At 39.0% G+C, this 17897-nt stretch overlaps 1 protein-coding gene across 2 annotated transcripts in view; it reads right to left on the minus strand.

Moving 5' to 3' along the window:
* Positions 1-508: 508 nt before the first annotated feature.
* PEX7 (peroxisomal biogenesis factor 7) overlaps positions 509-17897 on the minus strand; it is a 199157-nt gene continuing 181768 nt past the window's right edge. For both annotated transcript variants that reach the window (XM_075203152.1, XM_075203151.1), the window contains exon 10: positions 509-1369. In XM_075203152.1, the coding sequence (XP_075059253.1) occupies positions 1298-1369 (72 nt within the window). In that variant the 3' untranslated portion in view covers positions 509-1297. The remainder of the gene's footprint in view (positions 1370-17897) is intronic.

Consider the following 17897-nt stretch of genomic DNA (forward strand, 5'->3'; position numbering starts at 1 on the left):
AGCTGTATTAGAAACATGAATGGAAAGGCTGCTTCTCCAAACAACCAGAGTTCACTGAATGAAAAATAGCCCTACTGTTCTTATTATTATCCACTATAAGTAGGTTGTTAATATCTAATACAGTACCCAAAGTACTACCAAAAATAAAAAAAAATCGATAATTTTAAAAGACCGTTTTTAAAAAATTACCTCTTGATCCCTCCTTGTTAGATCCCCCACAAAGAGGACAGCCATTATCTGTGAGACTGACACATTTGCAAAAATGCCATGCACACATGTGACCCGAAAACTACATAAAATGTTACTGCTTAAATACTGGGGGAACATTTTTGGGGTTGTACTAATTAGCTAAAAGTAGTTTTGGGAAGAATTTTTTCCCCCTTATTTTTGCCCAATATAAATCCCATAAAAGTAAAATATATTTGTCTCAATATACTGCTCAATGACATATATGTTTCAAAAAAGACATTACGATAATGAAAAAGTATTAATACAAATCCTCAAGAGATATGTGTCACTCTTTTTATTCGCTGATACATTAGCACAAAATAAAAAGGTCAGGAGAAACAGCTTATTACAATGAATGACATTATCTGTCCATCATTGCATTACACTCCCGCCCACAAAACATTACTATTACAAATTTGCAGAGACACAGAACATTCAATTTATTTGCATTTACTATCAAGTGTGAGGTCAGAAACACCCTATTACTGTGAAAACCTTAATTAGGATAGAATGTTAATCTTGAGATCAGATTATTGAAATTGTACTCCAAAAATTAGATTTAAAGAAAATTGAAGTAAAAACAACTAATATAAATTGGACATGCCCACCTATGTAAAATGAAGTATAAAACTAGCACATTAAAGGAAAAATGTATGGACAAAAATAAACATGCACAAAAAGGTAATGTGGTTATCACATTGCAGACAATTATCCCTTGTTAACAAGTGGAAATGCAAATACAAAGTCTTGTGTGCAGATAAAGAATACTTCCCTGACAACAGCAAAATCTTGGATCTTTTTTCTCATATAATTATCAATAGAAATAATATCTTATTTCAAAATGTTCTTTGTTTTCCTAAAAGGTGCAACACATTACAAAATTAGACTTTTATGATGATTCAGTTGCACCACCTAGTACACACTCCCATAAAGACACTAAATTATTTCTTAATATGAATAGTTAAACAAATTACATGTAGAAAAACATGAATGGCTGAAATAAGGTCATATTTATATGATAATTATTGGGTGCAGTGAGGTTTTCTTTTCTCATTTTGTAGATAATTGGTTAAGATTGAGGTACTGAAAGACACGATGGAGTATATACTTTCACAGTCTCATCCCATGCACAGTCAGCTACCTGTAAAATAAAAAGAAAAGTAATTTTGAGTAAAATAGAAAATATTCCAGAGACCTTAATCAGTCTGCTGAATAATTCTGAAATCAACTATATTGCAAGCCTGACCAAGCTTTATATATTTATTTATTTTTACAGACAACATGCACAAATATTATGGTCGCAATTTTGTGTGCCATTTTATGCACAATATATGTATAACTAAATATATCACATACAGGAAATCTGTGCTTTGCAATGTACCAAAACATCATAAATGATCCCTAAAATTTCATTAGTAAAACAGAATGTTGAAATAAATATACAGTAAAGTACGCACTGATGTAAACAGTCCTAGTGATATTTTTTTTTCAAACACTTTATCAAACCCAAACAAGTGAATGTCTAAATTTTGGTCTGCACGTTTTAAAAATGTCAATGTATTGACACATCAATACAGGGTTCTCAGTGTATGGACACTGACTCTATATAAATCCTCCTTCATTGTGGTTACACAAACAGACCAGGAACACTAATTAACTAGTGTATCAATTCACTGATCTACTAAGATTACCAGCCCAATAGAATAAGAAAGAGAGTCACTGGGAAGTTAAATTGACAAATGACTTCTCCTGAACCACAATACTTATGTTGATGGAAATACTGTATAACTCAAAAATCACAATGCAGTGTTTTGGTTAACCCAAATACACTTATGTAACGGTAGGACAGCTCCGTAAATATCCAAGACTTGCTGCAAATACCACCAAATGTAAATGTTATGCTACAGGTCACATCTGTAAATTCATAATCCATTGCACAAAGCTGTCCTTCCTTGGTGCTATACCCACATATATACAATATTCACACAGTATCCATCACTGAATGCTTGTGTGCATCCAGTGAAATCCCTCATAAAACACACAATCTCCACCTTTTTATCTCATTTAAACAATCTTGTCTTGCAAAAATTAAATGTTTTTTTCAGATGGATGCAGAAGCCCCAGATCCATGCCTTTTCTTCTGAACAGAGTACAAACTTTTGCACCTCCAGCAGATGCAACCATCTTGGCACCACAAAAACATGCAATACCACAGGGCCGGATTTACCGCTAGGCAACCTAGGCACCGCGAGTTGGGGGAGGGGCTGCTGTTGTGGTTGCAGGGTCATGTGACCGCAGCTACTTGGTATTGAAACTGAAAGCTGACTCATGCAAGAGCATATCAGCAGGGACACATAAGTTAAAAAAATAAATGAAAATCCATGCATATCGCTAGATACTGAATTGAGATTAATGAAAGGCTAATCATAGCTGCTTGATCTGCCTGGCCAGAGAAGTGGGATGTAAAAAATCAATGGAATTTAGTTCCATCCTGTACACAGATAAAAAAAAATTAAAGTGTTATTGCACTTAATGTCTCTGAAGGGGTTTATTTCTGGAAATTAAACCATTTAATTTTTCATTTTTACCTGGAGGGGCCAGGGCCAGGGTCATTGAACACAGTTTGGGAAGAGGATATTTTAATTTGTGCATGGTTAAGTCCTTTAGAAAGGGGCCTTGTGTGATGTTGCTGGGCAGAGAGGGGGTGAAGGTGCTGGGCAGAAAGGGGGCATGTGTAATGTTGCTGGGCAGAGAGGGGGCATGTGTTATGTTGCTGGGCAGAGAGGGGGTGAAGGTGCTGGGCAGAAAGGGGGCATGTGTGAAGGTGCTGGGCAGAGAGGGGGCATGTGTGAAGGTGCTGGGCAGAGAGGGGGCATGTGTGATGTTGCTGGGCAGAGAGGGGGTGAAGGTGCTGGGCAGAAAGGGGGCATGTGTAATGTTGCTGGGCAGAGAGGGGGCATGTGTTATGTTGCTGGGCAGAGAGGGGGTGAAGGTGCTGGGCAGAAAGGGGGCATGTGTGAAGGTGCTGGGCAGAGAGGGGGCATGTGTGAAGGTGCTGGGCAGCGAGGGGCATGTGTGAAGGTGCTGGGCAGAGAGGGGGCATGTGTGATGTTGCTGGGCAGAGAGGGGGTGAAGGTGCTGGGCAGAAAGGGGGCATGTGTGAAGGTGCTGGGCAGAGAGGGCACAATGTGACGAGAGGGAAAGTAATGAGGGGCCGCATGGTGATGCAGTAGGAGCAGTGTGATGTGCGGCAGCACATAGGTTACCCTTCTACTTAACTATAGGAGTATATGCTATACTAAAAAAATATAGTGCTATGGATTGTTTTGGGGGGAGGGGGGGGGGGGGGTGAACCAATATCTTGCCTAGGGACCTATGAGGTCTAAATCCGGCTCTGCAATACCCCAGTAAAAATGTTCAAAAAAGTAGACTAGACATGCAACAAAACAGCATTTGTATTGCACCTTTGCATTTGGTAATCTATCCTGATCTTTCCCGTGGGATCTCTACCAAGGCCATTTAGCCCTGCAACACTTTATAAACCGTTATACCCAGATGGGTCAACAGTCGTTAATGGGGTGGGGTGTAAAGATAAAGAATAACTTTTTTTAACGTCACCTCAATTAATCAGTTATTTATATTGAAAATTCTTTAATGCAACTTTAGGAAGTATAAACAGCAGCTTTAGGAACATATGTTATGAGAAAATAGAAGAGTCAACATATCCCTGTACAAATAACCTATTCTCGCAATACTAGTAAGAAAGGCCTAATTCATTAAGACATGCATTCTGAGCACAACTTGCGTTACGTAACCTACGCATGTAAATGCAATCTACGAATGCCCAAATTCATCAAGGAATGGATCTCAAGATTCGTAGGTAGATGAATTCAGTTTCAAGCCAGTTCCATCACGTAAATATTGTGCGGAGTATTACTGCAACTGACCACGGAATTGACTTGTGTTAGCGTATGCTAGGCATTGGCATTGTTATAAATAGGGATGCTTGATTTTTACTCTGTCTGTATTGTATTTACATGTTTCTTTTTGGCACTATGGGTCCAGCATGGCCTTGCAGTCAGAGTATACTTGTGCTTGTTGCACTAGTACTATTTAATAGCAACCTGGCCATCCTGGGACCTGTAGTGCACCAGGGACAAAATACTTTGATACATTATTATCACCACACATACACTGCTCAGGTCTTACAGAAGCGCTATGATGCTTTTATCAGAGGGGTAGATACCCTCTAGGTGAGGGGGGGGGAGGGGTGGAGGCCACATCTCTCTAGGGAATGGAGCCCAGTACTGACTGCTCTGGGGTTGGTTGTTATTATGGCAGGTGGACCCTTTGCTGCGGAAGGAAAAGCCTACTGCTGGTAATAGTGAAATCAGGGTCAACCCATGCTGTTTCGTCCAATATTTTTTGCTAGTTCCTGTCTAGGCTGCCAGCACTACAGTTGTTTCAGCAGGTTTGGGAGGGGGGGCACCATTTTTAAATTATTTTTATTATGTATGATGTGTAGTTTGTGGTATTTGTTTGTTATTAATTCTAATACACTTAAAAGTAGGTGGCTATCAAATACTTTCTGAAGCAGGCTTTAACCTCTGTAGTTTGCATGTACACTCAAGAGTTAAAACATACTTGTACAGGTAGCCTCATCAGGCTTATTATAGATGTTTTTGAGGAAATAAAAAAAAAAAAAAGACTTTAAATAAAGAAATATCTATGTTGCAAGCCTTGGAAAAATACACACCAAAAACCCCAACAGAATGTACTGAATCATGTTTAAAAATTGTAAAAAGAGCACACAGGGGGGAAAAAAATGTAATTAATGTCACACGGTATAATAATCAAAGCACTGATGATAAAATAATTACATTTTTTTACCCCTTGAAATACATTTATTATGTTGTTGATGTCTACTGAACATAAAAATAAATTTTACCGTTGCTCGTGATTGCAAACTCATCTTACAGCATGTATACGAGACTTATCATTACTGATCAGGACTTAGACTAGCCCAAGAGCTAGGGTATGAAATACGGCAGAAAGACTAGTTACTTTCACAGCCATAGAATTGTGGTTGTGTGTACTCGAGTTTGGGATGCCAATATTTTGCAGCGAATGTGGCAATACGCCCCTTCTCTGCCCTCTTCACTCCCCAAAGTTGTACACTAACGTAAGTGCCTCTTATTCTCGCTTTCGCGCGGACATTACTCGACTACACGCCTGTATGTCGGCTCTGGGCATGCGCAGAGTGATTTTGTGTACTATACGCTCGAAATAGGCAGATACGTGCTCTAATGAATCAGGTCCAATATATGCTTGTTTGCCGATCACTTCCTACTTACCTTAAGATCTCCACACACATCAATCCTGAACATTTACAAGGTATTATCTTGTTACGGCCACCTAAGGGGTCTGAAATGAACTTTTCAAAAACAGGGGATCCACCACTCCATAAGAACTCCTTAAGAGCAACTACAATTTTTCATGGAAATGTTAATAAATAAAATCTAGGGGATTACACCACCCACACTTATGACACTCTCCACATTGGACTTCCCCCATATCATTGGACCTGTTCAGGTGGCAAGACTTGTTTATCTCCTGGCTTGGCAGAATTGTGGCTCTTAAAAATGAATATGCTGCCTAGGCTATTTTACTTCAAGACCCTGCACACCAAAGTCCTCAGACCCATCCTGACAAGTCCAATTTGTTTGGAAAAACAAGCCACGAGAACCAGCTTTATAGACTTGAGACATGCTACATCCAATGGAGGAAGAGGCATCCCATAGATATGCCTTTACTACCTGGCTTCCCACTTAAACCAGACAGTTGCCTGATTTGCAACCAATCTTGCCCCAAGAAGGATAACTTTGGAGGCCAACTCCTGCAAGTTTACCTCCTTGGCCATAGTCGTGGTCGTCCCACTGGAAGAACTATACTTCAAACCCAACAGTTTGCTTTTCTTGCGAAATATGGGACTACTGCAAAACCCACTTTAATTCCACTTTGGCCCCTTCTCCCCTAACTCCACCCTGGGAAAATTTCGAGTTCACTCCAGTTAATTCTCCTTCTATTTCGCGCATTGGTCCTCCAATGGCACTCCTCGATGTTCTGGATGTTGCACAGAGGTTTGGGCTCCGGTTGCCGAGATTCTTTGAATATATACTATCAAGGCACTATGTTTCTTTTCTTCCCAAGACGCACGTTGCTAGACCCTGGAAACAGCTTGAGTAATGTTGTGGAATTTCAGACCTTATTTGGCAGTTATATGTTCAATTTAATATTCACTTGCTATAATGTGACTGACTTTTCTTTTTGCTGTGTTAGTCCTTCCTGGGCATGAGGGTCCTCCTCCTTTATTATTAACCTTTACTACATAGCTTCAATGCACACAGGAATTCTTCCATAGTCCCCACACTCTCTGTTACCCTTACTATCTCGGTGGCAATGAATTTTGTGTGTAGTTCTTACAATTCTCGCAATCTATTCGCAACTAATGGCTGTGACTTCTTTTTTTTTTTAGATCTGGGAATCACAATAAAATCAGCATTGCTAGTCAGGGGATAGAGAAAACGTATATGAAAATAATAAATGCGTGATATAGCCCTAAAATAAACTAATGTAGTGGTACATTTGTTAAAGTGAATTATTGCAATCCATGTTTTAGGTTGTCAACCGTAAACTAAGACCCCCTTTTTAATAGAGATACAGAAATGTGAGGTGAATGTGCAGGATTATATCATGAGATGATCAAGGTGAAGCATTTAACCAGAAATCTCTAGGTTGTATAACCACTGAATAATATGTTATGAATCAGTTGCTATAAAAAGAAAAAGACATGTGGCTGAATGGTTTCTCTTTGTTACAAAGTCAATAAATGTTTTCTGGTTGCCAATCGCTTACGTAATGGCCTGATTGATTACAAGAATCGTGCAGTTGCTCTTCTGCATTTCACAACATCTCAAGTGAATTTATTTTCCTTCCACTTTGTAAAGTCACAAGGAGTGATAGCACCACAGTCAGCAAATGTGTGTTAAATGTGTGTTAAATTAAGCAAGAAAAAGGTATATGTAAACACAGAGATAATGCACTTGCATTAATGTAACAACTAGCAGCTAATTTGGGGAAATAATTTAGTTCAACTGTTTAATGTTCTCCAGATTGTATAATGCCGAAGATTTTTACTGTGACAGCTCTCGGAAATTAAACAGTTTGAGACAGGTAAAAAATGTTTCCAGGAAAAGACTATTACAACAAAACCTCTAGTAGTTGCTTTTGACTTGTGTGTTGTTTAAAGGTGCAATCCCCTCTAAATATGCAATTTAAGAAGACATTTCGAGTTGTTCATTTTCCTTAGTGGTTTCATTTAAGCTGCCATTAATGATATGTTTACAGTTTGCAAGTGTCATGCTATTACCAAGGGAAACAGTCACATGATATATGAGCAGAAGCACCATAAAACCAGCTTATTCCTCTGTCATGTGACCACCGAGGAGCTTTCTGACTGACTGACACAGGAGAGAATAACTATTTTTTTGCAGTGTCATCCATATAACTCTGCCATACAGATCAACTCTACAAGGAGAACTTTATAGGAGAACATCCTAGAAAAATGGCACAAATTTAGCTTCATATTAATGATGTATGTACTGTTTAAAAACAAATTCTGAAGACAAAGAAAAAGCGAAAAGAATGTTGATATCAGGGCATATTCTAGTGCGGACTTGTCATCTTCTGTGTATTTTGAAAATGCATCTTGAGCATTTGCAGGATAAAATTATTTTGACATAGTGCATTGAGCTCTGTATATGTTAATTATAATTATAAATGTTAATAAAAGGCTTTTTATGCTCCCTTCGCCCAGGATAGAGCATAGAAAAAATGGATAATAAATAAAACTTTCCTTTTTGTCTCCTAAAATATTGCTCAGTTTAGCCTGATTTATGGCTTACATTAATCATGAGTGTCAAGGGATAAAGAGACTATTTTTATTGCATCACGTTTTGGAATCTTTTTATTATAATGGTTGGAGCGTGCCTGGAAATGCATGAAAGTACAACAGGTCCCAATAAAACTACAGGATAACACACAAACCCAGGCTCTGAGACATTTTGCAGAGTCGAAATAGCTGTCTGCCCCTCTTTGTACATTAACAAATGTCCCTAAATATTTGCCTTCTCCACCACTTAATTGAATTTCCACAATTTCACTAAACAAAGGGAGATCTCCTTCTGCTCAGCAGAACTAGATGCAACAGAATTCATGTTTTAGATCATAAAAACCATATTTCCCACATTCTAAAGAGAGCTAATATGATTGTATTAATAAGAAAATTACTAGTGTCATTTTCATTACCATTACACATTTACAGGAAATTCTGTTCTCTTGGTTTTGCACTCACCTTTTGAATATATGAGTGTTCTGTATTGAGTGGAATGATCTATTATCTACAGTATCCTGTCATTTTGTACTATCCCTCTTCCACTGTGCTACATATTTCTCCTAACTACACTGTATGAATTATTTTTCATATGATAGTGTACAATGTTCTCAAAAATGCAATAATGACAAATGACATTTCATATAACAATGGGCGGTGAACTTAACATTAATTTGGTGACTGATGTAGGAGACACGTTTGAGGTAAGATAACTGAAATGTATTATTTAGAGAATGTGTAATGGTTGCTGATGAAGAGGAGAAAATCAGCAAGTACATGTAGTGATGCATAGTATAGTAAGCACACAACCTAGTCACTGTGAAAAATGTTCATTCATACTGCCAACATTATTCCTATAAATGAAACATGGGGAGAGTTAAACAAAACATTTACGAATCTGCAAGTCTGTACTGAATAATCTTACCCAAGGAGCACCTAAATCAGAAAGCAAGCAATTCACATATAATGTACTGGCAACTGTACCTGGGTTTTTGGCAGTGTTAAGGTTAGAGTATCTCTGAGCAGCAGATTACATTTATTTACGATTGCAATAACTACTGCCAATACTACATATGGTTGCCATGAGGTAGGTACAAGGGACTCTTTTTTTGGAAGGGGGGGGGGGCAAAAATGAGCAGTCGAGGAGTGGCATGGCTGCCATAAAAACTGAATTTCCAGAATCTGATCTTCATTCACTTATTTTTTTTTAATATAAAACCTTTATTCAATTTGAACGGCCTAGCAAGTTGCTAGCTGCTGCACCTACATACGCTAGGGATTGCTTGCCTCTTACAAAATATATAATGGTAAGGCCTGTTACCAAACTCTAGCAGTCCATTGTGTGGGACAGCTGGTAAACTCACCGCACTCAATGAGGCGATTCAATTCCTGGCTGTGTGTTGCGGTGTGCCTCCAGAACGGTCATGGGGGGCACAGCGCAGTTATGTAAAGTTGCAATTTTTCCTCACACCCCTTAGAGATGTGCAGGAAAATCTGCGATTATGGGTAACGTAGCACCCAGAAATGTGCGTGGCTGAACATCGCGGTCATAGCTAACAACTGAATCAGCCCCCATGAGTCACAGTTTGGTGCCAAGGAGAGTTTTATCACTAATACCAGGTATTGGTTCTAAGATAGGGATAACTTTATTATGTTTAAATATGTCCTAACTAGTGAGCCTGAAAGACAATTTAGATAAATACTTATCTTTCTCATTCGATTATACCACAACAAATCCCCCAGTTGGTGGGATGTAAGCATGTCAGCCTTTAATTATGTTAAGTGTCACATAAATTGCACTCTATTGCTTAAAGGTGTTACAAAATTGTAAAAATAATAGTAGTTTTATTACAGCCAAATGTTTTTCTTTCAATTTGGCCAATATTTAATTCAAATGATAAGGATATATTAAGCATAGTTTGATAAAAAAAAAAAATGCTAATGTAAGCAGAGTACACTAAGGGGGAAATTCAATTGGCCAACGCAGCCTGCGCACTACTAGTATTATTAAGGCAATAGTGCTTGTAAATACTGTTATTATGATAGTTTTAATGCCCAGGGAGCTGCGAGCAAAAAGCTCGCTATCTACATTATTAAAAAAAATCACTGGATCTTGAGCATGCCAAGGAAGTGGAGGGGAAAGGGCGGTTATAAATTGAATGGTTCTGCATACATTGACTGAGTAAGGCTCACTATGCATTACATAAAAGGTAAAATCTGCAGTCACTCGCCGTTCATAGAAATTGAAACTACTTTAAGTGTTATAATCAATCACATTGTGATAAAAGACTGTTTCACAATATTAAACTAGAAACAATTCATTTGTCTAGCAGTCCCGAGTGCTCCATGTTAAAATGAAAAGTTTAGATCCAAGCTTCACTACACTCACCAGGCACTTAACATGTAGCAAACATATAAATACTACAACATAACCACTGCAAACTGCACTATGCCTTTTGTTGCACCAATACAAGAATATAAACCATATGAAATTCCTTATTTTAAAAAACAAACAAACACATAAAAGAGCAGGAGAATATAAAATTAATTATTGTCCTTTTTTAGTTCATTCATAAATGACACTAGTTTTTATGTATATTTTGTAATCCATTCATATTTTTTTCGGTAAATATTTTGCACGCAATGTATCTTTAGAACACAGGGTTTTGCCTTCAGAGAAGATAGCCCATGCATACTTTAATAGCTGACTACATGACATCCACTGAACTGGAGGTAAATCATGGCATCCCTGCCTTGTGGTGGTTTTAAATTACAGGAGAGTGCCATATGGGCAATTCTGCCTGTCCGCTATCAAACTCTTAAAATGGAAAAATCATGCTTTAACGGATGGAAGAGTTTGGGAGAAAAAAGTTACACATTAAAATAACCATTCAGTAGTATAGTACAGAATTAGGGAGCATCGTGCAATGCATGACAGTACATATTTCTTGTTACTTAGATTTAATTTCAAAGAGTGCTTTAACTCCCATCAACAAGACATGACACCAGTCTGGTAAGCACCCTTTCTATCTCACCTTAAAAAACCTGATGGCGTAGTTGACATGAAGATACCACTTTCCATTACTGTATTGTGAACAATCACGCCTCTAGAATAAAGTGTTCTAGTTCTACTTTAAAACTAGATTAGCTACTCCTGAAACTAATTATGCATTCAGATTAATATGCAGACAGGATGATATTAAAACTAAAACTTCATTCCAAAATTAAAGTAATATACCGCGTTACAATATAAAGGAGTCATAGTAACCAAAATTATAAAGCAATCTTCAATATCTTGCCTGCCCCTGTGCCAGTTTAAGATAAAATAGCATCCCCATATGGTGTTGTTACGCTCATAGGTATTCCCTCAGTCTAGAGTGGCTAAGGGCGGGATGGGTTTAGCTGCTGGGAGACTGCAGGTCGTGGCCCTTGGTTCGGCCCCTAGATGTGAGAGATGGGAGAAATGGCACCGGAGCAATATAACAAAAGGCAGTACCTTGCTGGAGTAGATCTGATACACAGGTCGGCAGATAATTAGACAGCGAGATGATCCAAGAGGGATAGTCAGTAAATAGCCGGGTCTGGTACCCAGTACAGATGTCAGTCTTGCAGAGGGATGATCCAGAAGAAGTAGTCACTAAGCAAATTGGGTCTGGTACACAATTCAGATGTCTGACCTTACACAGGGATGATCCAAGGAGAATAGTCAGTAGGCAAGCCGGGTCTGGTACTGAGAGAGTAATCAGCAGGCAGAACTACAGAGACGAGCAGACTGCACAGGAGTCAGGTGGGAAGTAACCTGTTGCTGTAACACAGGTTAGCGTCAGAGCATTTCTTTTACAGAGGAGTTGGAGGGATTTCAAAATACCCGGTGAGGGATCATGTGACTGGAGCCCCGCCGCGCATCGGGAAGTGCCGTGAGGCCGACAGGACAGTGGACAGGAGCGAGGAGAAATTTTGAAATAGGTAATCAACTGACAAAACTCCAGAGGGAACAAGTTCTGCAAATGGAGGAAGCTTTGGGTGAAATCCTTGAAGTGCATAGAGAAGGGTGAAACAGAAGGGGATTCATGAGATAAATTATTATTGGTGAATTCGGCCCAGGGTAATGAGTCGACCCAATTATCATGAGATAGTGAAATATAACATTTTAGAAACATTTCGAGTTCCTGATTGGTCCTTTCCGTGAGACCGTTGGTCTAGGGGCGATAGGCAGAGGAGAATTTTAACTTTATTCCACAGAGAACACAGAAGGCCCTCTAAAAATTAGCCATAACCTGGGTACCACGATCCGAAATTATTTAATCCGGGCATCTATGTAAACTAAAGATCTCTTTTATGAAGAGTTGGACCAGGGAAGAGGCGGAAGGCAAGCCTTTTAAGGGTACAATGTGGGCTGCTAGAGAGAAACAGGAAACAGTCAGTGACTACCCAGACCACAGAGTAACCTTTGGATAACGGGAGATCAATGATAAATTCCATCTCCATGGACGATCATCATCATCATCATCAACATTTATTTATATAGCGCCAGCAAATTCCGTAGTGCTTTACAATTGGGAACAAACATTGATAAAACAATACTGGGTAATACATACAGACAGAGAGGTAAGAGAACCCTGCTTGCAAGCTTACAATCTATAGGACAATGGGAGTTAGAAACACAAGGGCATGTGCTACATCATCTTGCACAATGGACCAGCTGGAACGCAAAGGTAAAAGTATTGAGTGGGCTGTGTCTGTTGCAATGTTGGTCAGAGGGTTGTTGTCTTGCGTTAGCTGTGTAGAGGATGGTAATAGGCTAATCTAGGGAAATTAAGATGGTGGTTGAGGAATATCATAACCTTGTCTGAAGAGGTGGGTTTTCAGTGAACGCTAGAAATTTGAAGACTAGAGGAAAGTCTTATTGTGCGAGGGAGGGAATTCGACAAAGTGGGTGCAGCCCGGAAAAAATCCTGTAATCGAGAATGGGAGGATATGATGAGAGTGGAGGAGAGACGTAGATCTTGCGCAGAACGGAGGTGTCGAGTGGGGAGATATTTCGAGACCAGTGAGGAAATGTATGTCGGTGCAATTTTGTTGATGGCCTTGTATGTTAGTAGAAGAATTTTATATTGGATTCGTTGAAATACAGGCAGCCAATGTAGAAACTGACAGAGTGGCTCAGCAGAGGAAAAACGGTTAGTAAGGAAAAATCAATCTAGCCGCTGCATGCAAAATTGATTGTAGGGGTTCAAGTCTGACTTTAGGAAGACCAGTAAGGAGGGAATTGCAATAGTCAATGCGGGAGATGATGAGTGCATGAATTAATGTTTTTGCGGTGTCTTGTGTCAGATATGTGCGTATTCTGGAAATGTTCTTTAGGTGTATGTAACATGATTTAGATATAGAGTTGATGTGGGGAATAAATGACAGTTGTGAATCAAGGATTACACCTAGGCAACGAGCTTGCTGGGTGGGATTTATGGTCATGTTATCAACAGAAATTGAAATGTCAGGCAGGAAGCTTCTGTTTTTTGGGGGGGAATATTATTAATTCAGTTTTTGAAAGATTGAGTTTGAGTTGGCGAGAAGACATCCAAGATGAAATGGCAGAAAGACAGTCAGTAACGCGAGACAACACAGATGGTGAGAGATCAGGAGAGGATAGATAAATTTGTATATCATCCGCATAGAGATGATACTGAAATCCAAAGGAGCTTATTGGTTTTCCAAGAGAAGTGGTGTAGATAGAGAATAGCAGAGGACCTAGGATTGAGCCTTATGGTACTCCAACTGATAAAGGAAGCGGAGCAGAGGTAGATCCAGAGAAATTAAAACTGAAAGAGCGATTAGATAGGTAGGATGAGAACCAGGATAGGACAGTGCCTTCAAGACCTAGGGATTGTAGCGTTTGTATGAGAAGAGAGTGGTCAACGGTGTCAAATGCAGCCGAGAGATCCAGGAGAATTAGAAGAGTAATGGTTATTTTTTGCTGTGATCAAATCATTGACAACCTTGGTCAGCGCAGTCTCTGTGGAGTGTTGAGAGCGAAAGCCTGACTGAAGAGAATCCAACAGGTTGTTTGCTGTAAGAAAGTATGTGAGGCGAGTGTAGGCAATTCTCTTGAGAAGCTTGGAGGGGCATGGGAGCTGGGGCGGTAATTTACGAGAGAGTTAGGATCTTGAACAGGAAGAGGATGAAGGTATCGATATGGGTTCAGTCTGGGAATTTTTCTTTGAGCACAGACAGTGCAGGAAGAGACGTACTGTTGAACATCAGAGGATAAAGATGGTCACCAATAGGTTTTACCTTGTCTTGTTCGTCTAGATCTGAACAATTAAAAGAACGAGGGAGAGCATCAGCTTTCTTGTTCTTAGATCCTGGTCTGAAGGTGATACAGATATTAAATCATGAGAAGAATAAGGACCATCTGGCTTGGCGTGAGTTTAAGCAGGTGGCAGATTGTAAGTATAACAGGTTTTTATGGTGGGTATAGATAGTTACTGGGAAAGAAGCTCCTTCTAGCAGATGTCTCCACTCTTCCAAAGCTAGTTTTATGGCAAGTAACTCATGGGGCTAGATTTACAAAGCTGCGAGTTTGAGAAAGTGGGGATGTTGCCTATGGCAACCAATCAGATTCTAGCTGTCATTTTGTAGAAGGTAGTAAATAAATGAAAGCTAGAATCTGATTCATTGCTATAGGCAACATCCCCACTTTTTCAAACCCGCAGCTTAGTAAATCTAGCCCATGGTCTCCGATGCCATAGTTTTTCTCTGCAGGACAAAACTTCCGTAAGAAGAATAGTCAGTAGGAAAGAGAAAAGCTGGGTCTGGTACACAGAATGTAATCAGCAGGCAGAAGAACTACAGAGATGAGCAGACTGCACAGGAGTCATGCAGTAGGTAACCTGTTGCTCTGACACAGGTTAGCCTCAGAGCATTTCTTTTATACAGGAGGAGGAGGGATTTCAAAATCCCCGCCGAGGGATCATGTGACTGGAGACCTGTCCCACACCCGGAAGTGCCGCATGGCCGACAGGAAGGGAGACAGGAGAAGGTAAGTTTTCTTACAGGTGTATGCTGGAAAAATGAAGTGCAATTTCACATGACTCTCTGACAGCTATATTGCACAGCACAACTGAGCTATATCATATATGGAACCCAGAATAATATGCAGAGCCAAATATGCAAAGTTTAGTTACATCTGCTCTGGTTAAGCCTGCAAACGGCCTCTAACTTGTGATTTCCTGTGCGTTAGCTCCATTATGGAGTGACAATGCAAACTCCCACAGCAGAACCTATCCAGTCAAGACATGTGAGCAGCACACATAAACACCTATAACCTATATAAGAAAAATTAAATAAAAGTGAATACAATAAACTAAATAATAAAATCATCAATAAATAAAAAAATAGCTGCAGAGCAGCCCACATTAAGTCCAACTCCTTGGGCACTTAAAAAAACCAGCTACAGGGGTTGCAGAGGGGAGGAGGTCTGTCAACCGTTACATTAACAATTAACTATTTAAGTACCAGCAACTAAGTGCCATTATAAAGCCCCATGGTAGCAGTGTCCCCAAGATTGGATGAAAGAGAAAATATTTGGCAGACAACCAGAGGAGTGCTCATGCAGCACTAGAGTTAAAGCCTTTTCAAGCACCAAAAGAGCAAGGAGGAACAGCTGAGATTAACTGACACACATTTAATGTGTTAATGTTGATATCTGACCCCTAGCTATCTTTACTAGTGGCTGATCTACCTTCTATCCATGTCCAACTTACAACAGCTATGAGTCTATTTGAAGATAGTGATGTTTCCTATTCTAGATAGCACAATTTAGGCAGTCGAACTTCAGGGTAGGACAGGACCCTGAACAACTATAAGTCAGTAACAGAACTTTTGTTTGGGAGAGATGCTATGTGGAGGGGGCATTCACCACTATAACAGTGGAGGAAACAGGAAAAAAAATCTCCCACAAAGCCAAATGGGATCGTGACCCATGGGTTATGCACCTATTGTTTAGATAAATATTTTGTTGATTTCTATGGGTCACAGCACCGATTTTGTACGCCAGGTTTTATAAATTCCTCCCTTTATATTAAAGAAGAATTGGTTTCAATTTACTGAAAAATGCTTATTATTAGAGCAAAATATGCTATTAACTATTAACATTTATTTATAAAGCTCCAGCATATTCCGTAGCGTTTGTTTGTAACGGTAGTCAAGCACTCTACCATTTCTATATTAATACTGCAGCTGTGGTCACTGCACTGGTAATAGTTGATATGGCCTCAGCATGGAACCAAGTTAGCAGAATTTTACATTTCAGTGCTGCTGACACTTCATGTCGAGACTGCACGGCTGTAGCAGCGGTCTTGTCAGTGCTCACAATACAAGAGGTGTCAGAGGCAAAATGTAAATTCCAAGACAACCTTGATAATAAAGAGGGCTTAACTCCTAGTTGCTTTTAGAGTTGGGGGTTGAGAGATTATAGTTACATCTAAACAATGGAGAGATATTTTCTCTGGTAGCATATTGAATTAATTAATTAATAAAATCATTGTAAAAACATAGCCAGAATTCTTAGATTTCAAATTATTTTCGTTTTCTGCTGGTACACTGCAAAGCACCTGAGTAGACAAGTCTGTTTTGTACCTATTGACTACCTAGACTAGTAGTAAGACCAGGGCTAGAAGCTGTTGGTCAATATATAATGCCAAATTCACTTCACTGGACAGGTCTAGGGACATAAAAGGGCATTTCATGTTTTTGGCTCTTTTTTCCAATAGATTTAACTTTTTTTTATCCTGCATTTACATGTTTTTATCTAATTACTAGGGGCCTTGTTAATTAACCCTATGTCAATTATCTCCCATTACCAGTACTCCTAAAATATGTCTGAATATGACCTAGTAGCTGCTGACATTTTAAAATTATTAAATGAATTATAGTTGCTTTAGTAATAGAGTGTAGACCAGATTCCAGTCCACTAATCATGGTAATAATCATTTAATTACATCTACAACTGATTGATGTTGACAGTATCCAAACAAGTGATAATATTATTTCCATATATATCAAATATATTCCATCATCAGAGCAACACTGATCACTTACTCAATAACAGTGGTGAAAAAGCCACAGTTTGCATTACACTAGGGGCATGTCTGTGCATATTAGTAAAATCAGTGATCCAGTTTTTTCTTTTATGGAAGAGTAATGATTTTGCATAAATGTAATTAATCATATACTATTAGAGACAAAACAATGTTAAGTTCTAGAAATAGTGCTCTGGAGAGCAAATAATACAAAGCAGAAGCCCATGAAGAAAAATAAGAATGTTATGACTTAAGGACTTAACTTTGTGGGACCTAATAAATCTTTCACAGTGTGATAAAAGGATGGCAGGAAAGTTCATCTACTTGTCCATCACAGGAATATATCATGGGCTATCCATCTAGCAACTCAGCAACAGCTTGGTATTTTTTACATATGTACTATTGATAGGATTTTTATTTGGAACTTGACTTAAGTTCATAGTGAAGAGTATTTTGCAATGGAGTGTGCTAGGGTGCCTCAAATAGATCAAATGTAGCCAATTATAGTACATTATTGCACATGATGATACATGGTTTCATGGTGTCTCATTGTCTGAAGAAGGGGGAATCTCTATTCCCAAAAAGTGTACCAGAAACATCAAGACCAGCTATCAGATCAGTTGGACAGCTGTGAATTG

Source organism: Mixophyes fleayi, chromosome 3 (genome assembly GCF_038048845.1).
Source record: "Mixophyes fleayi isolate aMixFle1 chromosome 3, aMixFle1.hap1, whole genome shotgun sequence".
Taxonomy (NCBI): domain Eukaryota; kingdom Metazoa; phylum Chordata; class Amphibia; order Anura; family Limnodynastidae; genus Mixophyes; species Mixophyes fleayi.